The sequence below is a fragment of the Fragaria vesca genome, linkage group LG5, assembly GCF_000184155.1.
Source record: "Fragaria vesca subsp. vesca linkage group LG5, FraVesHawaii_1.0, whole genome shotgun sequence".
Taxonomy (NCBI): domain Eukaryota; kingdom Viridiplantae; phylum Streptophyta; class Magnoliopsida; order Rosales; family Rosaceae; genus Fragaria; species Fragaria vesca.
Genome location: NC_020495.1, coordinates 7,184,679 through 7,199,579, shown reverse-complemented (window position 1 = coordinate 7,199,579; position 14,901 = coordinate 7,184,679). Strand labels below are relative to the sequence as shown.

At 37.4% G+C, this 14,901-nt stretch overlaps 3 protein-coding genes across 4 annotated transcripts; 1 reads left to right on the top strand and 2 right to left on the bottom strand.

Annotated features, from left to right (window-relative positions):
• Positions 1 to 3,902: 3,902 nt before the first annotated feature.
• On the top strand, positions 3,903 to 6,529 carry LOC101301780 (LAG1 longevity assurance homolog 3-like). The gene is made up of 6 exons (XM_004299218.1): positions 3,903 to 4,157; positions 4,790 to 5,013; positions 5,144 to 5,299; positions 5,486 to 5,671; positions 5,950 to 6,134; positions 6,290 to 6,529. Exons 1-6 carry the CDS (start codon positions 4,026 to 4,028, stop codon positions 6,322 to 6,324), a joined length of 918 nt encoding a protein of 305 aa, XP_004299266.1. The 5' UTR covers positions 3,903 to 4,025; the 3' UTR covers positions 6,325 to 6,529.
• An 832-nt stretch (positions 6,530 to 7,361) lies between these two features.
• LOC101301295 (probable serine/threonine-protein kinase DDB_G0291350-like) lies at positions 7,362 to 10,491 on the bottom strand. 2 transcript variants are annotated; one of them, XM_004299216.1, is made up of 6 exons: positions 10,153 to 10,491; positions 9,472 to 9,614; positions 9,110 to 9,253; positions 8,652 to 8,837; positions 8,255 to 8,379; positions 7,362 to 7,940 (listed from the first exon to the last, which is right to left on the bottom strand). In XM_004299216.1, the coding sequence occupies exons 1-6, from the start codon at positions 10,358 to 10,360 to the stop codon at positions 7,715 to 7,717; spliced, it is 1,032 nt and encodes a 343-aa protein (XP_004299264.1). In that variant the 5' UTR covers positions 10,361 to 10,491; the 3' UTR covers positions 7,362 to 7,714. The 2 variants fall into 2 exon arrangements, with proteins under 2 accessions (XP_004299264.1, XP_004299265.1); XM_004299217.1 differs by having other exon boundaries at positions 9,472 to 9,543; positions 10,220 to 10,438.
• A 1,057-nt stretch (positions 10,492 to 11,548) lies between these two features.
• On the bottom strand, positions 11,549 to 14,390 carry LOC101301007 (agmatine deiminase-like). The gene is made up of 11 exons (XM_004299215.1): positions 14,200 to 14,390; positions 13,791 to 13,904; positions 13,598 to 13,687; positions 13,423 to 13,489; positions 13,171 to 13,226; positions 12,999 to 13,077; positions 12,773 to 12,907; positions 12,425 to 12,657; positions 12,071 to 12,226; positions 11,658 to 11,746; positions 11,549 to 11,564 (listed from the first exon to the last, which is right to left on the bottom strand). The coding sequence occupies exons 1-11, from the start codon at positions 14,284 to 14,286 to the stop codon at positions 11,549 to 11,551; spliced, it is 1,122 nt and encodes a 373-aa protein (XP_004299263.1). The 5' UTR covers positions 14,287 to 14,390.
• Between the last annotated feature and the right edge of the window lie 511 nt (positions 14,391 to 14,901).

Sequence of the window (14,901 nt, the reverse complement as noted above, 5' to 3'; positions counted from 1 at the left end):
CACAAGAACCAAACAACGATTGATGCCATGCTAATCGATTTGAAGAAAAGGTCTAATCGTCTCCCCAACCAGGCGCGATGTTACTGCAGTCGTGAGTGTTGCTAGTAACTCATGTATTTCAACTTAAATCTAAACAAAAATCAAGAGGCACAACCATAATATCAGAAAAACCATCATTTATAGTTGTACCTCGTGAAAAAAAGACTTCTTTTGTGGAATTAACCATTTCTTTTCGTTTAGAAAGAATAGAAATTTATGTCCAAATAAGTAAGTATGTCATGGTTGCAGGAGTCTATCCATCGCATATAGGTTTTAGGGATATCGTGACATAACCGTCGAGGCGAAGTAGGGACCTAAAAGATCGAACGCAACGATACATAGACAAGTAAATCCCTTATGAAAGGGACTCCTTTAATTAAGGGGATTCATCATTCGAAGGGAAGTAGACTACTCAAGAATTTAACATTTCATTTCTTTTATGTCGAAATTGAATAAAGAATTCAAAAAATCGAATAAAAAAAGAAGAATGAATCAATGAACTGGTGCTTGATCTTCTTTGGCAACTTGAGTAAGGACGGCCATTTGTGGCCTTTTGGAATATATTCCATTTTGAGAGAGTTGAAAAAGCACTATCTTGTTGAAAGGTTCTATACATCTGACCTTTCTCAAAGCATTTCTTTAGACAACGACCCCGCCTTTTCCTCTTTTCGGATGGTAAATATTTCTCAGAACATGGAGTGTGAATCAAACCCATGTTTGAATTGAAATTGAGATACTGATGCAAGTTCTTCCCTTCTGAATCAGACAGATTCATATCTGAAAGGGGTTGACAATAAGTTCTTTCAAAACTGACTATTTGAGTATTTGTCCTTCTGTTAGAAGTGTTCCAGAAATGTCTACGATCGAGTAAATAGCTCTACGAACGAATGGATCAAATCGGAAAATGAAAAGATTTGTACAAGTTATACCTTTCGTCACCATTTTGTGGAAAATCGTTAGGTATGAATATGTTAGACACCTGTAACTCAGTTGGTGAAATAATATCTCTCTCCAAAAAAGCATATTTTTTTTTACCGCCGCGCAAAGAAAATATTTTGTTGCGAATGAACAAGATATTGAGGAATTGTCCATATGTAAAATCATAATTATTGATACGGGCCTTTTCCACAAAAAAAAAGGGATCCTTTGTTACAATAGAAGCAGAAGTGATGTGGATTATTCAAGAATCGAAGTCGATTTGCTTTATAAAAAGAAGATATCAATGAACTTCTATGAAATGGTTTCACGGGATTCAGCCAATTGTCGTGATCGTGGGATATCATTGAGAAATAGGAATTCATGTTATCAAAAGATTTACTGCGATTATTTCAGTATGGAATGAGTCAATCACCCATTTGGTATCTTAATCTTATTGAACAAAAACGGTGATATTGTTCCTCCGTTGATCAAAAATTTTGATTTTTGGGAAGTATCATGATCATCTAATAAGAAGGGTTTCAATTTTTTCAAATGAACGATTTGAAGACCTATTGATTCTAACAACTGATTGCAGAGTTGATCATTCGGACCTTTCAATTCATATATGTGGATCTCGGACCTATGAATGGGGATATTCCCGAAACTCATAAAGAAAAAGGAAGTGAGTTAGACAAAAAGAAAAGAAACTTGGACAAAAAAAGAAGTAACTTGGACAAAAAGAAAGGAAGTGACTTAGACAAATCTTTTTTGTCGATAACCTCAGACCAATCAATCGAATATTGATTAATACGTAATCGATTGACTACTTGAAAATGGCTCTTCTGCTCAGAAATGAAATGTTCCAAATGTTCTTGTAACTTTTTGCTCCCATTGGACCATTTGTATCTATATGCATTAGGATATCGATTCATGGATCTCTCGGTTCGAGAAATAAAAATAAGAGGATCGAACCATTTCTTCTGACTCTTTTTCAAATTTGATAAATGTTGGTTGATCGTATATTTCATTATAGTTCTATGATTCAGAGTATCATTTCCTATTTGATCACTTTGAATTCCATATTCGAAGTTGCAATCGGATCTATTCATTAAAAAGAATCGATTCAATACATTTCTTATGTACCCATGTAGTAACCCAACCTGGATCACATCTCTTTCATTGATGAAAGTGAAGAGATATCGATCACATCTTGCATGTACCTCCACCGGAGTTGAGACAACACATTAAGCGAACAACACTCTTGAAAGAATCGAAGGTTACTTCCCTTGTAGTATTGAGTTTTTGAATGAGATAAAACATTGGTGTTCTGAAGCCTTTTTCAGGGCATCAAAGGTTTCCCAGGTCCATAGGTTCTTCTTTATTTCTAATAGATAACTTTGAGATGAGTCTTGTTGTTATAGAAGCAGCAGAGGCCACCATGGATCTGGAATCCGCACAACTTGAACAACCCTAACTCTAGGTAGAGCGAGAAATATGGAGTTTAGGAACTGCGGTATTTTGTTACGTCATTGTTCTCGGTGGTTTCTCCCACCATCCTCCAATAAAATTTTGACAAGATCTCTTATTTTTTACTAGCCTCTTGACATGTGCTCAATTTGCTTTTTCTAAAATAAAATAAAATAAATAGATAATTTCAGTTTTACCCTTTAATTTTAAAAAATATTGTACTTATGCATGGGTAATCAACCATATGTATAATCGGATTTTCAAGAATTTAACCATTGAAAAAGTCAAAATGGCCTTCTGGTTTTATTAATAGAGATTTTCCACAAAAATAGTGGTTATGGTCAACAATAATTTATCAATTTTCATGATTGCCGAGCTAAAATTAGGTTTTTAAAGAATTTTCACTATATTATCCAATGTCCTAAAAATTGAATTAGGCAATAACATTTGTAAACAACTATATCAAAGGTTGTTTCTCTATTCATTTTCTCAAAAACCAAAAACAAAAATACAGAATTCAAAGAGTTGGGATGTCGAACCTTTAAATTTCCATAAACGGAATCAATCAGCATGAAGATATTAGGTTTGGGATGTCAAACTTTGCCATTTTCGCAATAGATCAACAACATGATTGAAACCTTTGAGAGGGAAAGGATGGATTTGTATACATGTGTTGAAATGGATGAAGTTGAAGTGTTGAACACAGGCGATATTTTGCTCGTCGATATTTTGCTCTTCCAGAAATGGTGTCCTTTTAGTCCTTTTAGCACTAGGTTGAGGCTCCAATGATAGTTGACCGACGTCCGTTGTCGGTCGGCTCTTTACGAGAAGCAAGGTGGCGATGAATTATATTTCAGTTATTAGGTTTGTTTTTTGGATTTTAGGTGTTGGTTAGGTTTAATATGTCCTTGCTCGTTTTGAGCTAGGGTTGTTTGGTTTGATATAGTGGTAAATGGTTCTGCCATTGTTATGGTATCATGTCTGTACGGTGTTGGAAGAAGAGTGTCTCTTCTTGAGGTTAGTCATAAGAATATATCAAGACTTCTCAAACATGTCGTTAGGTTACTGCTAATCCCCTAAGACCCTAACGCGGTCTCCTTTCTTGACACCGTTTTGTATTTCCTTTGGCAGAGTTTGGGTCTCGCTCATAGTCCTACAAAGCAAAAACCCGGATCCTTATTCGCCAAAGATAGATATTAAGCAGTCTTTAGTCTTCCTGTTAAAAAAAAAAAGAAAAAAAAAAAGCAGTCCGTAGTCCACTGTATCAACAATTGCTTTTTATCTGGGACATAAGACTACGAGTAAAGTAACTCTTCTCTGGTTTGTAGTAGTGGGAGTTTACGACGTCATCCTCGGCGGGTGTACTCTGTTAGAAAAAAAATGGATCACCAAAAAATGATCCCCTTTTTTGACAACGGCAAATCTGTCAAAGTCTTTCTTTGTTTTTTTTTTGGTCGAAACCGTCAAAGTCTTTCTGTCTATCACAAAGTTTCGGCTTTTTCGAAAGTCAAACACAACCAAAGCCACTTTCCCTTCGGTGTTAAATCCCAGTTTGCTGATCGTCCTCCCTCCTCGACCAATCCCGAGTTCAATTCATCCAGATGGGTCTCAGCGATTGGGGCAAGTACTTGGAGGAGGAGTCTTACCCAGTTCCCAGAGACTTCTTGGTTCTTCCCTTGTTTGTTCTCCTCTTCCCTTCTCTTAGGCTCGTCCTTGACGTTTTCGTATTTGAGGTACCTCTAGCCATTCATTCAGCTCTTACTTTATTGAAGCTTTTGGTTATTATTGGATTGATTGTAGCATTGAACTAGTACTTGTTTTTGGCTGTGATCAATATGTTGTTCAAAACTGAAATGTATTGCAATACATGATCCCTTATGTATGTAGTTCATAAAGTTTGAAGCTTTATGTTTGATTTCACTGTGGTGTTTGATGTTTTTGGTAGAAAGTGATTAGATCAGAATTGGTGCCTGTTTTAACTTCTGTGGAGAACCCTGTATCGTTAATAACTAGGTGTGGTCTATAGCTCTGTTTTGGTTTGGTGATTAGTCTTGCTTATTCATTCATGAATCATTTTCTTATTGACACTGTATATTGTTATAAATCTAAATGCTGATGAGGTTACTAGAAGAGTGAACAAACTCATGCAGTCCACATTTGAATGTGGTGCAGAATCCTCATTCCTAAGTTAGTTGTCGTTTAGAAGTCATAAGCTATCAAGATTAACAACTGCGTGCACTGGCTAGGAATGCATATCCCAGCATTCTGAAGCTCTTCTTTGATGTGCATTACAATTTGTGACTGCCTATTCTTTTTTGAAAAAGGGGTGGTTTTAATCAATTTCAGTGGCATCTGTGTTTTGCAGAGATTAGCGAGATGTCTTATGTCTGGAAAGGAACAGAAGAAAGTCGAGACACATGAAGAGCAGAGAAAAGTTAATAAATTTAAAGAGTCGGCATGGAAGTGCCTATACTTTTTTTCTGCTGAGGCTTTGGCCCTTTCCATAACATACAATGAGCCTTGGTTCTCAAACACAAAACACTTTTGGGTCGGGCCTGGCGATCAGGTTTGGCCTGAGCAGAAAACTAAGTTCGTCCCTTTACTCAGTAGAAGATATTTTACTTTCATGTCTGATCCATGAGTTATTCATTCTACAAATAATTTCTTTTTGTATATCATCTGGCTAGACATGATTTGACATTTATTCCTTGATTGTCAGATTAAAATTGAAGGCACTCTACATGTTTTCTGCTGGGTTTTACATGTACTCCAGCTTTGCTTTGGTGTTTTGGGAAACAAGGCGTTCTGACTTTTGGGCATCTATGGCTCATCATATAGCAACAACAATATTGATTGTGTTTTCTTACATGGCGAGGCAAGTTTCTAAGGGCTTTTGCTATTTATTTGGTGTTCAGACTGCTCTTGGAAGTGTAGTATGAATCCTCACTTTTTCATGGTGCATGCCTATGATTCTCAAACAAAGGTTTCTTTAGTTTCAGGTTAAAGCAAAAAGACCCTTTTTTTTTTCCCCATGTTTTAATTTTCTGTCTCATTCTTGCAGGTTTTGCCGAGTTGGCTCAATCATTTTAGCCCTTCATGAAGGATGTGATGTGTTTTTAGAAATAGCAAAAATGTCAAAATATTGTGGCTTTGAACTAATTGCCAGCGTCTCCTTTGTTATGTTTGTTCTATCTTGGACAATTCTACGTCTTATCTACTTCCCCTTCTGGATAATTTGGAGTACCAGGTGAGTTTAATTTTTTTTTTTTTTCTTTCAAATCTGCACAGAGAATGTCACGATATAGTTTTTGGATATCCTCTTTAGACAATACAACGTGGTTTCTTATCACCCCTGAATATGCACATCAGAACTATAACAACGAATTTACAAACATTAACATGCGAAAAAGTAACAGATTCCTCTTTGCTGTCCTTATTTTCTGGTATATGAACGACTTAGCCCATGTTCACTTAGTAACATATACTACAATAAGATTCATCTTTGCTTCATTTTCTTTTTGGCAGCTATGAATCCCTTTTGAACTTGGACAAGGAAAAGCACATGGTGGATGGATCTATATACTATTACTTGTTTAATACTCTTCTAATTTGCTTGCTCATTCTTCATATCTATTGGTGGAAGTTGATGGCCTGGATGCTCATAAAGCAAATCCGCTCATGGGGGAAACTTGATGATGATGTTCGATCTGGTAACTAGTTTTCTGTTGATTTTGTTATTAGATTTTATATCTTAAAGTATCACCACAATAATGGATAAAGGTTCTCACTTGTATGGAGAAAAAGTTACTGCAAGAAACAGCGTATGTTGCTTCCCCTCTTACATGGTATTTTGTGTGGACTGTAGATTCTGAAGATGATGATGATGAGCATGATGATTGACAATACGAAGATGGTTTTAAACGTGAGGGACCTTTGTATCTCAAGGTTATATTGAAAGAATAATCACCACGGTTTCTAGCCTTTTAGCCAATCTATATGGTGTTTAATTTCGTTCTCCATGCAGATTGAATATTATACAGCAAGTGAATCTGTATATTCAGATATCATACATACAGGTTAGGTTTGTTCCAAGACTTGTCCTTATTAAAATACCCTTTTTTTATATATCTGAAATGGGATTGTATTATTGATTATTATGACACAGTTTCTTGAACAGATAGGATGAAGCAGAGAAACTTGATTCATTATTCATGGTCGAAGCTTTGGGAAGCATAATAAAACAACCACCACAGATTTCTTTCTCCCTATATCAAAATTATTGGTTATAGAACATTACTATAGCTTGAGGTGTCACCGAGTCTGTATTACATAGTTATTTTTGGAAGTGTAAATTACTGTATTTTCTCTTATTTATACTATATGAGATAGGTGAATCACTTGTTTCATTTTATAGTCACTGCTTAAATGAACGTACACAGAGGGCTTTGACCTGATTAATATTTCACTCTTCCTCATTTCTTGCTTTGTTCAGCTTCAGGCAACACTTGATTTTCAAGCGTATATTCTTCTGCTATAAACTGTAATTCAAGAAAATCCTAGGGCGGGGATAAGAACTAGATGGGTGTGGTGTGGTGGTTTGGGTCACTTCACTGTGATGAAGTTGAGCACACTTCTGCTCTCGGCTTCCCTCCCACAACAGGTGGGTTGCAAATCACTGAATCGAACTTTGTTGAAAATGATTTGTTATCCTCTCGAACAACTCTGGTTTTTTTGGTGTTCTCTTGTTAAATGTCATGATTACTCCTCCATGGGAGTGCAACCCACATTGGTTTAGCAAAGCGAAGCGCAGAATGCATAGTAGCTTTAGGATCGATAGCATTTAGACCTTCAAAAGGTAGCAGCTAGGTTCTTGTTTTCCTTTCTGAACAGAAAGATACATGCAACACAATGAGCTACCTTGTAAATGTAAGCGAAAAAGGAAAAACTTTACAAGCTTTTGGAGGGAAAGCCAGGATTTTGTATCACAATTATTGTATTTTCACTATTCATCGAAACCAAGACAAAGGAGACTAGGAGTTCCATAAATTACAAATACAAAATCAAATAGTAGAGACAGAAGAAAGCGAAACATTAACAATAAACCAAATGCACAAACTGCCAACCTAACTCAAACAGTACCTGTGAAATAATGGAGAGGCTACTATAAATTCAATTGCCCTATTGAGTCTGAAGTACAAAAGAAGGCTGCATGATAACTGACTTTAAGGAGCTTTGCTGAAATGTGCAAAGTCAGCACATGCAAAGAAAGTTCATTTCATTCTATATTATCTCATTGAGAGAACTTTGAAATCAACTTGTCCACATGTATTATGATATCGTCAATTCGTGGACGAACTGCAGCCTGTGGCTGAAGCATCCATGTAATAAACTGGTGAAGAGCATCTGGAAATGGAGGCTTAGGTCCAGCTGGCCACTTGATCTGGACATTGACTATTGCCAATTGTAGGCTCCCTCCAGATTCACCAAGTGCATATTCGAATGGAGATACTCCATACCTATAAAACGAATCAGGCGTAAGTATTGCGGTAATAGTTACAGATATGATGATGAGGAATTGAGGATATGATACAATAATTGAGTACAAGCAAACATAAAGGGTCACACAGATGTTTCATTATCTTTGTAGTGTTTGGTTATGCAAAACTAAACCTTTGGTGTCACCTCTGAGCAAGGACACAATAAAGATGCCACATGCATGCAAGATACAGATGTGCATATATGTATACACACAGTTTCTTAACAAATTCATCAGTGAAACAGAAGGCACACCCCGTATAACTCTCAAATGTAAGTCGGGATCAGTACTCACAATATGGCATACAAAGTGCATCCCAAAGACCATATATCCGTTCTCTCGTCAATATCTGCCTGGCTTGGGCAATCCCACAACTCTGGAGCTCGAAATGGTGCAGAACAATGCTCAGATGCCCATTCCTACATAACAAGCAAGAAAAGGAACACTTCACTAAATTTCTTCTAAAATTTGCTGATAAGAGAAGAACCCAGACCTCATATCAATCCCCACATATTGGTTGAGCACCTTTCCAATAGTGCAATTGACATTCAAAGGTCATGAAATGAAAGAAATACATATGTTTCTTGAAGGTGTGTATTCTACAACATTTTGCACTTAATTTAATAGAAGAAAAGAAAAAAGACATACACACACACACATGCACAAAAAACAGAGGTGAAAAAAGACATACCTGCAACTGCAGTGCCTCTGAACGAGTGCGAATTTGTTTCCTTGCAGGTCGAGCACTGCCAAAATCCATCAATATGGCTAGAGGTGGTTGCCCTTTTCTATGAGTAATCAGGACATTACCGGGTTTGATATCATTATGTGCATATGGTGGTTCAAAATTGTGCATGTGCTTGAGTCCTGCACAAAGCTGTGGCATCGATTTCTCAAAGTTAAAATATGTTTGATGTTTCTAACCCTGTTTTAGTTACAAAGTAATTCTTGTAGAACATGGAAAAACAGAATATCAAAGTTACCCTTCTTATAAACATGCCAGTTGTGCATTGTCTAGAGCAGATAACAGCATAGTCTTTTAATGTGATATCAGTCACTTAAAAGGGGAGAATGAAATGTTACCCTTCTTTTTAAAGAGAAATTTTGACTAATCAAAAGGGGAATAAATAGGATGAAATCTTCATTCACCTGCCGGAATATTTGAAGAACATCTGAGGTTGAAAAGAACTCCTTTTTAGTTTTCATAACCTTTGCATTATCCAGTAAAGTTCCATCCAGATGAACTGGAAATAATAAATATGCTTCATGGTTCCACGATTGGTCTTGTGTAGGCTGCCAAAGTAAATAGGATGGATGAATTAATAGCATCGAGTATTAAGAAAAAAAATATAGGATACTTGAATTAACTTTTCCATTGTAACCTTAACTATATGGCTCCAATATTAACTTTTCCAGTTCTATTGTTCTCTTAGAGAAAATCAAGGACAAATATGAAGCGTCTCAACTCAAAACAGGCAAATACTATGACCATAGAATTTCAGGATGTCAACCTTGACGGAAATAATGGCATGATCAAGAAGTGGAAGCAGATTAGGATGAGTGAAAAGCGATGAAACTTGGATCTCCTCCTTCACCAACTCCAACTGTTCGCTATTCTGAATGAGAACTTTTTTCATAGCATAAGTTCCATCATCTGCAATAGAACAGTAACAACAAGCTCAAGCCACATCTATAACTTAACCACAACCAAACCAGTACACGAAACAACAAACATCTCAAACCTGAAAAAGTAATACTATTTTCCAATCGAAAATCCAATACGAACTGGACACATTACATAGCAGAACCCTAGATCTATCAAAGAATCTTCAACTGCATGGCAAAGGCTACCAAATTCTAGGGAGTAAATGTAAAAACAATTGGTGCCTGTAGCCAAAGTAACAGCAGGCACACTTCGAAATCACAAATCGCAACGATGAACCACATTTTTTAAACTTAGTTTAGCAATTCCAATGCGGAAAATATAGTATCACATCCCAGCTCTCAGGCTCAAACCTAATTCTCCTACATTCTTCACACAAAACGCTCAGATCACAAATTTCCAAAGCAAAACCACACTATAACAACAAAGCTTTAACCAATTCAGATTCATACAAATTACAAGCATTTTCAGATTCACATCTACACATACGCAGATCGCAAAATCACAACAGAAAACATAGAAAACAGACCAGAGACGTGAGAGGCGTCTTTGAATTTGTTGGCGAGAGAGGTGGCGGAGGAGGAGTCGGAGACGACCTCCTTGACCAAAAAGACGAAGGCGAAGCCACCTTCGCCGAGCTGCCTCACGATCTTGAAGCGGTTCTCGTTGATCCAGACGTCACCTCCGCCGTTAACGGCGTCGTACAGAGCGTTCAGACCTGAGAATGAGCACCCCATCAAATATTCGATGAAACAAGGATGCAGAATCAGAGGGCTATTATTATTATAGAGCTGAGCTCATCACTGGAATTGAATCGGAAACCGAGAGAGAAAGGATTGAGTGTGATTTGGAGTTTATATTGGTTATTACAAAACGAAAGATCCCATGTAAATCTGAGCCAAACACATGGACTACTGGTTTTCAGGGACTGTCGCTCTCACTTCTTTCCCCTCCAGTTTTTTTTTTTTGGTTACGTTTCAAGTTTTACCCTTTTTATTTTTGCTCCAAATTTAAAGTCTCTAATTTATTCAAAAAAAAAAACGTATTTTTTTATTATCAAATGCACAATAATGTATTACAATATTGTGAGTCGAACTCACGATCTCTCACAATAACGTACTTAAATTGATTTACTTTTATTTCTCTAATTTTTCTTAAATCGTTTGTTAACTACTGATTGATGAAGTGATATTCTGATCATATTTGTCCTGAGGGTGAAAGGATTAGCATACTTAACGTTCTCCTATAATCTTCTAGTTTAGTTTCTTGAGATGAAGTTTTTCCTTTTTTGGGGTTGCATACTTGCATATATGGAAGAATCATATAGAATGTGGTGTATATGAATATCTCGATTTCATTGATGAGACCATGTCTAAGGTTGGTATCAAATCATATGATATTGGGGTTATGGTCACCCTTAAACTTTAGAGAGATGGTTGAGCTGTCAGTCAACTCCAATGGTGATCAAATCTGCTTTCTCGTTTCATCTGTTCCAGGGAAACTCTGCAGACCAAACAACATTCCTACTATTGGTAAATACAGTGAAAGATGGATTTGCTACTGTGGACTGTGCACCTCACATCACTTCCAAATCAGTTACTGTCAGTCAGTTTGCCAAACTGAATTGCAGGTAACTTTGAGGTATATGAAGAAGTTGAATAATGAACTCGAATAGCAGGTATCAATAAACAGATTCCATGAAAAAAGAGTGAAGGAATTGGATTTTCAGTTAAATGAGAAGCTGCTCAAAGCTAACCTAAAATGCAAGTGTATCAGGCCAAAGTTTGCATAAATTATTCAACTTCATAAACCTAGATCAATTTTCGATTAGCAATTACAACACTGTAAGTCAGTCAACTAGCGCTGTCGCAATATCTCTCATCTCTGTTGCAATAATGCCTGCATAACTCAGAGACTTTCCACCTCTACTTGAGAGTGCCCCTGGATCAGAAACAAATGGAACTGATGAAGTGAGCGATGTAATTTATGTCTTTGCTACACTGTATGCACCAATGTCATCATGGTCGACATTACTGTGAAGGAATGTGTGGTTGTTGCTGAGTGATGCAATGTATGTTTCCACCCGCCAGAACAATCTCCCTAGCACCTTCAATTTGCACCACCTGAGCCAACAATACATTAACACAGGGATTGTTCATCAATAGAAAAGAAACGCCATAATTGAATAATCAATGAAGATCAAGAAGTGCCATGAGGATTGTAATCCTTATTGATGTACAACTTTTATGCCTATGTTCTCGTTTGTTTACAATAGCACTGAGAAGATCAAGACCATTCTGTTTCCTATTCTATATTAAGCCTCGCAGAGCAGATACGAGTGATTACTTTGTACAGTCAAAGCAGCTCATAAGAATCAAAATATCACCAAGTTCAAACTTGAGGACCATAGAACCTGATATCAAATACAAAGATAAAACTCAGCTTACTTCATAGTGTGGAAAGGCTTTAGATAGGACACGAACAGCCTCATCATCCCATTTCTGGTCCCCAAATTGTGGAGCAATGATTGCTCCATTGGCAATGTAAAAATTCACATAAGAAGCAGCAAGTCTTGTGCCTGCAAGTCTCAGTTTAGCATCGTCCTGTAAAAACAACAAACACCAGGATTGAAAAAACACACCACATATTCTGAAATTTAGTACCAACTCCAATTTATCAATATAAGAGTCTATACAGATCCAATGTCTCAACATTTCCAGATGTAAAATGCGCTCGAGTAGTATGTACCAAAGAGTTAGCTTAAGTATCGTAAAAGTTGAATCTAGGTCTGCAGTGTTCACCTGAGAAACTCCAGCAGCCTCTTCCTCTGTCATGTATAGTGGGCCTGGTACATGAAGCTTAATGACTTCCAACTTCCTACCTTTGGCATCAGTAGTATTGCAGAGGACGGAAAGGGCTTCTACAGCTCGTTCATACTGAGGATCTGTTGCATCATCTGTCCAAGACAACAAAACCACACCAGGCCTCACAAAACAACACATATTGTCGATGTGACCATTAGTATCATCATCCCCTGCCAAGCATTTTGGTAGACAGTTCAGATTCAATTAAGAATAGGTGACCCTAATCTATGCATAACTGAAAGAAAGTAAACCAATCATTAGATAGTAGCCAAGTAGAGTTCTTACCATATAATCCACGAGGCAACCAAATAATTTTCGTCGCTCCAAGATATGCCTTCAGTTGATCCTCTATTTGCTCCTTGGTCATATGAGGGTTCCGGTTTTTATTTAGGAGGCACTCTTCAGTAGTGAGGCAAGTCCCTGAAGGGAAAAAGGAAGTTATGATTATCATCATAAGATGACAACTTTACTTGAAGACAGAATTAGCTTTCTTTAGTGTCTTGATTGTTACCTTCTCCATCTACATGGATACTTCCACCTTCAAGAATCATGGAATGTGGAAACCTTGGAACCTTTTCAATTGCCAGGATCTGCAGATAAAAGTGTTGGGAAAACACCAGTGTCTCAGAAACACAAAGCAAACATCCAATAAATCAAAATAAGATATGTTTAGTTCTTCTCACCTTCCGTGCCACAAGGAGGTCAAGACTCCAGTCTGGATAACAACCATCATCAACTCCTACAAATAACAAGAATAAACATTAAATGCAATTATGCCAGTTACCTTTAAAGCATTGAAGTTTTGACACAACGATACCCTGATCACGAAAAGACTACAGGTCTGTTGGTTGAAAGATTGTGAATACAATGGTATATCTATAGAGAACTGTAGAACTTCAACATAGACAAGAACTTTGCATAACTAAAAAGCCTACCTCCCCAACTGTTAAAAGTCCAATCAATGCCAGCAATCTTTGGCTCTGGGCTTCTTCCTATGACGAACTAAAAAAAAAGAGACGATAAAAGAGTTGTTTCAAAGATCAACATTAAAATCAGAATATCTTACTAATGAATCAGAATTTCGACAAATGAGTTGAAGAAGAAGCTCACCGTCGGGCCTGTATCACGAAACCAAGAATCATTCAAACTCATCTCGATAACCCTGACATTTTCTGGTAGCTGACTTCGTGCATTTTCCCACTGAGTGCAATGAATTCAAACTTAAATCTCTTCCGACACTCATAATAAAGACCAGCAGATACTAAAGACTCTCAGAGCCTCATCTCTTATAAATATCACTAACCTGAGCAGCACTGGCACACACAGTTACAGGCTCAAACTTTGAGATTGTAGATGCCACCCTGGCAAACACAGCCTGACCAGGCACTGCATTGTTTCTCCAGTTATCAGGGCGCTCCTATAAACTCATAACGAAGATAAGATAGTAATCAGAGACTGAACTAAGTAGATTAAACCTTCTATATGACAAAACGTTATGCATTATCGCATAATACACATCTCACTCTTCCCTAATAGCTCAAAATTTCCAGAAAGCTAATCAGTTTGCTGTGTTAAACTTTGCCAAAACCCATCAAAGAATCAATAGGCAGGATTTCACATGAACTTGGCAATAGCAGAAAGCATAGATTCCAAGAGACCCATCAACTTAAAGATGCAAAATTGATATGAATTGATGAGAAAAAGTGACTTACAGGCCATCCAATCCAGCACTGTGAGTGGTGTTCCCACTCTGCAGGCATGTAATATCCATGGGAACTAGGCGTGCCTTCCATATTCATAATTCTCTTTCTCAATTCAGCCTCAAATCCTCTGAACTGGGTTAGTGTTGACTGCAGACGTCAGGCTTCCTAAAGGACAAGTCTTCACAAAAGTAAGAAAGGCTCAAAGAAGAGTAAAGGGTAAGAAAGGAGGAGCATTTAAGATAGGCCCAAAGGAATCTGGTACAGGGTACAGAGTTTCATCTTAACTTGATAACCCATGACGGCCCTGACAACTTTAGGTCACCACCACCTGAAAAAGACCACACCTTTCATAAAGTTGTGTACTTTTCACATTCACTGTGCAGTAAAATTCAAGGCCAGAAAGAACACCTTACATTGGTTCATTGGTGCAGCTGATCTTTACTCGCGCGTACGTCTCAAACTTGACCAAACCAGGCTCCACCAGGGTGACATGTGTCGACCCTCTTAACTTCAGAACCATTCACAACATGACAAGATGCCAAGAATCCTAGCAGGAACAACAACCCCATTAAGTGTTTTTTTTCTTTCCCAGAATCTACTAGCAAATACGTCTTCTAGAAATTCAGAGATAAAATAGCGACTGTGACCAAGTTTCGTTATTGGAAAGGTTTGGTCTTCGTGCCTCAATCACTGTTTTTGGTGTATTTTAGA

Coding starts and splice junctions, on each gene's coding strand:
- LOC101301007 (XM_004299215.1), bottom strand. CDS start 14,286: ATGAATATGGAAGGCACGCCTAGTTCCCATGGATATTACATGCCTGCA. Junction 12,658..12,772: donor GTTGCCTCGTGGATTATATG/GTAAGAACTCTA, acceptor AATGCTTGGCAG/GGGATGATGATACTAATGGT. Junction 11,747..12,070: donor AAGCCTTTCCACACTATGAA/GTAAGCTGAGTT, acceptor TTGTTGGCTCAG/GTGGTGCAAATTGAAGGTGC.
- LOC101301780 (XM_004299218.1), top strand. CDS start 4,026: ATGGGTCTCAGCGATTGGGGCAAGTACTTGGAGGAGGAGTCTTACCCA. Junction 5,014..5,143: donor TGGCCTGAGCAGAAAACTAA/GTTCGTCCCTTT, acceptor CTTGATTGTCAG/ATTAAAATTGAAGGCACTCT. Junction 5,300..5,485: donor GTGTTTTCTTACATGGCGAG/GCAAGTTTCTAA, acceptor TCATTCTTGCAG/GTTTTGCCGAGTTGGCTCAA.
- LOC101301295 (XM_004299216.1), bottom strand. CDS start 10,360: ATGGGGTGCTCATTCTCAGGTCTGAACGCTCTGTACGACGCCGTTAAC. Junction 8,838..9,109: donor TTCTTCAAATATTCCGGCAG/GTGAATGAAGAT, acceptor TCGATGCCACAG/CTTTGTGCAGGACTCAAGCA. Junction 8,380..8,651: donor CAGAGGCACTGCAGTTGCAG/GTATGTCTTTTT, acceptor CTTGTTATGTAG/GAATGGGCATCTGAGCATTG.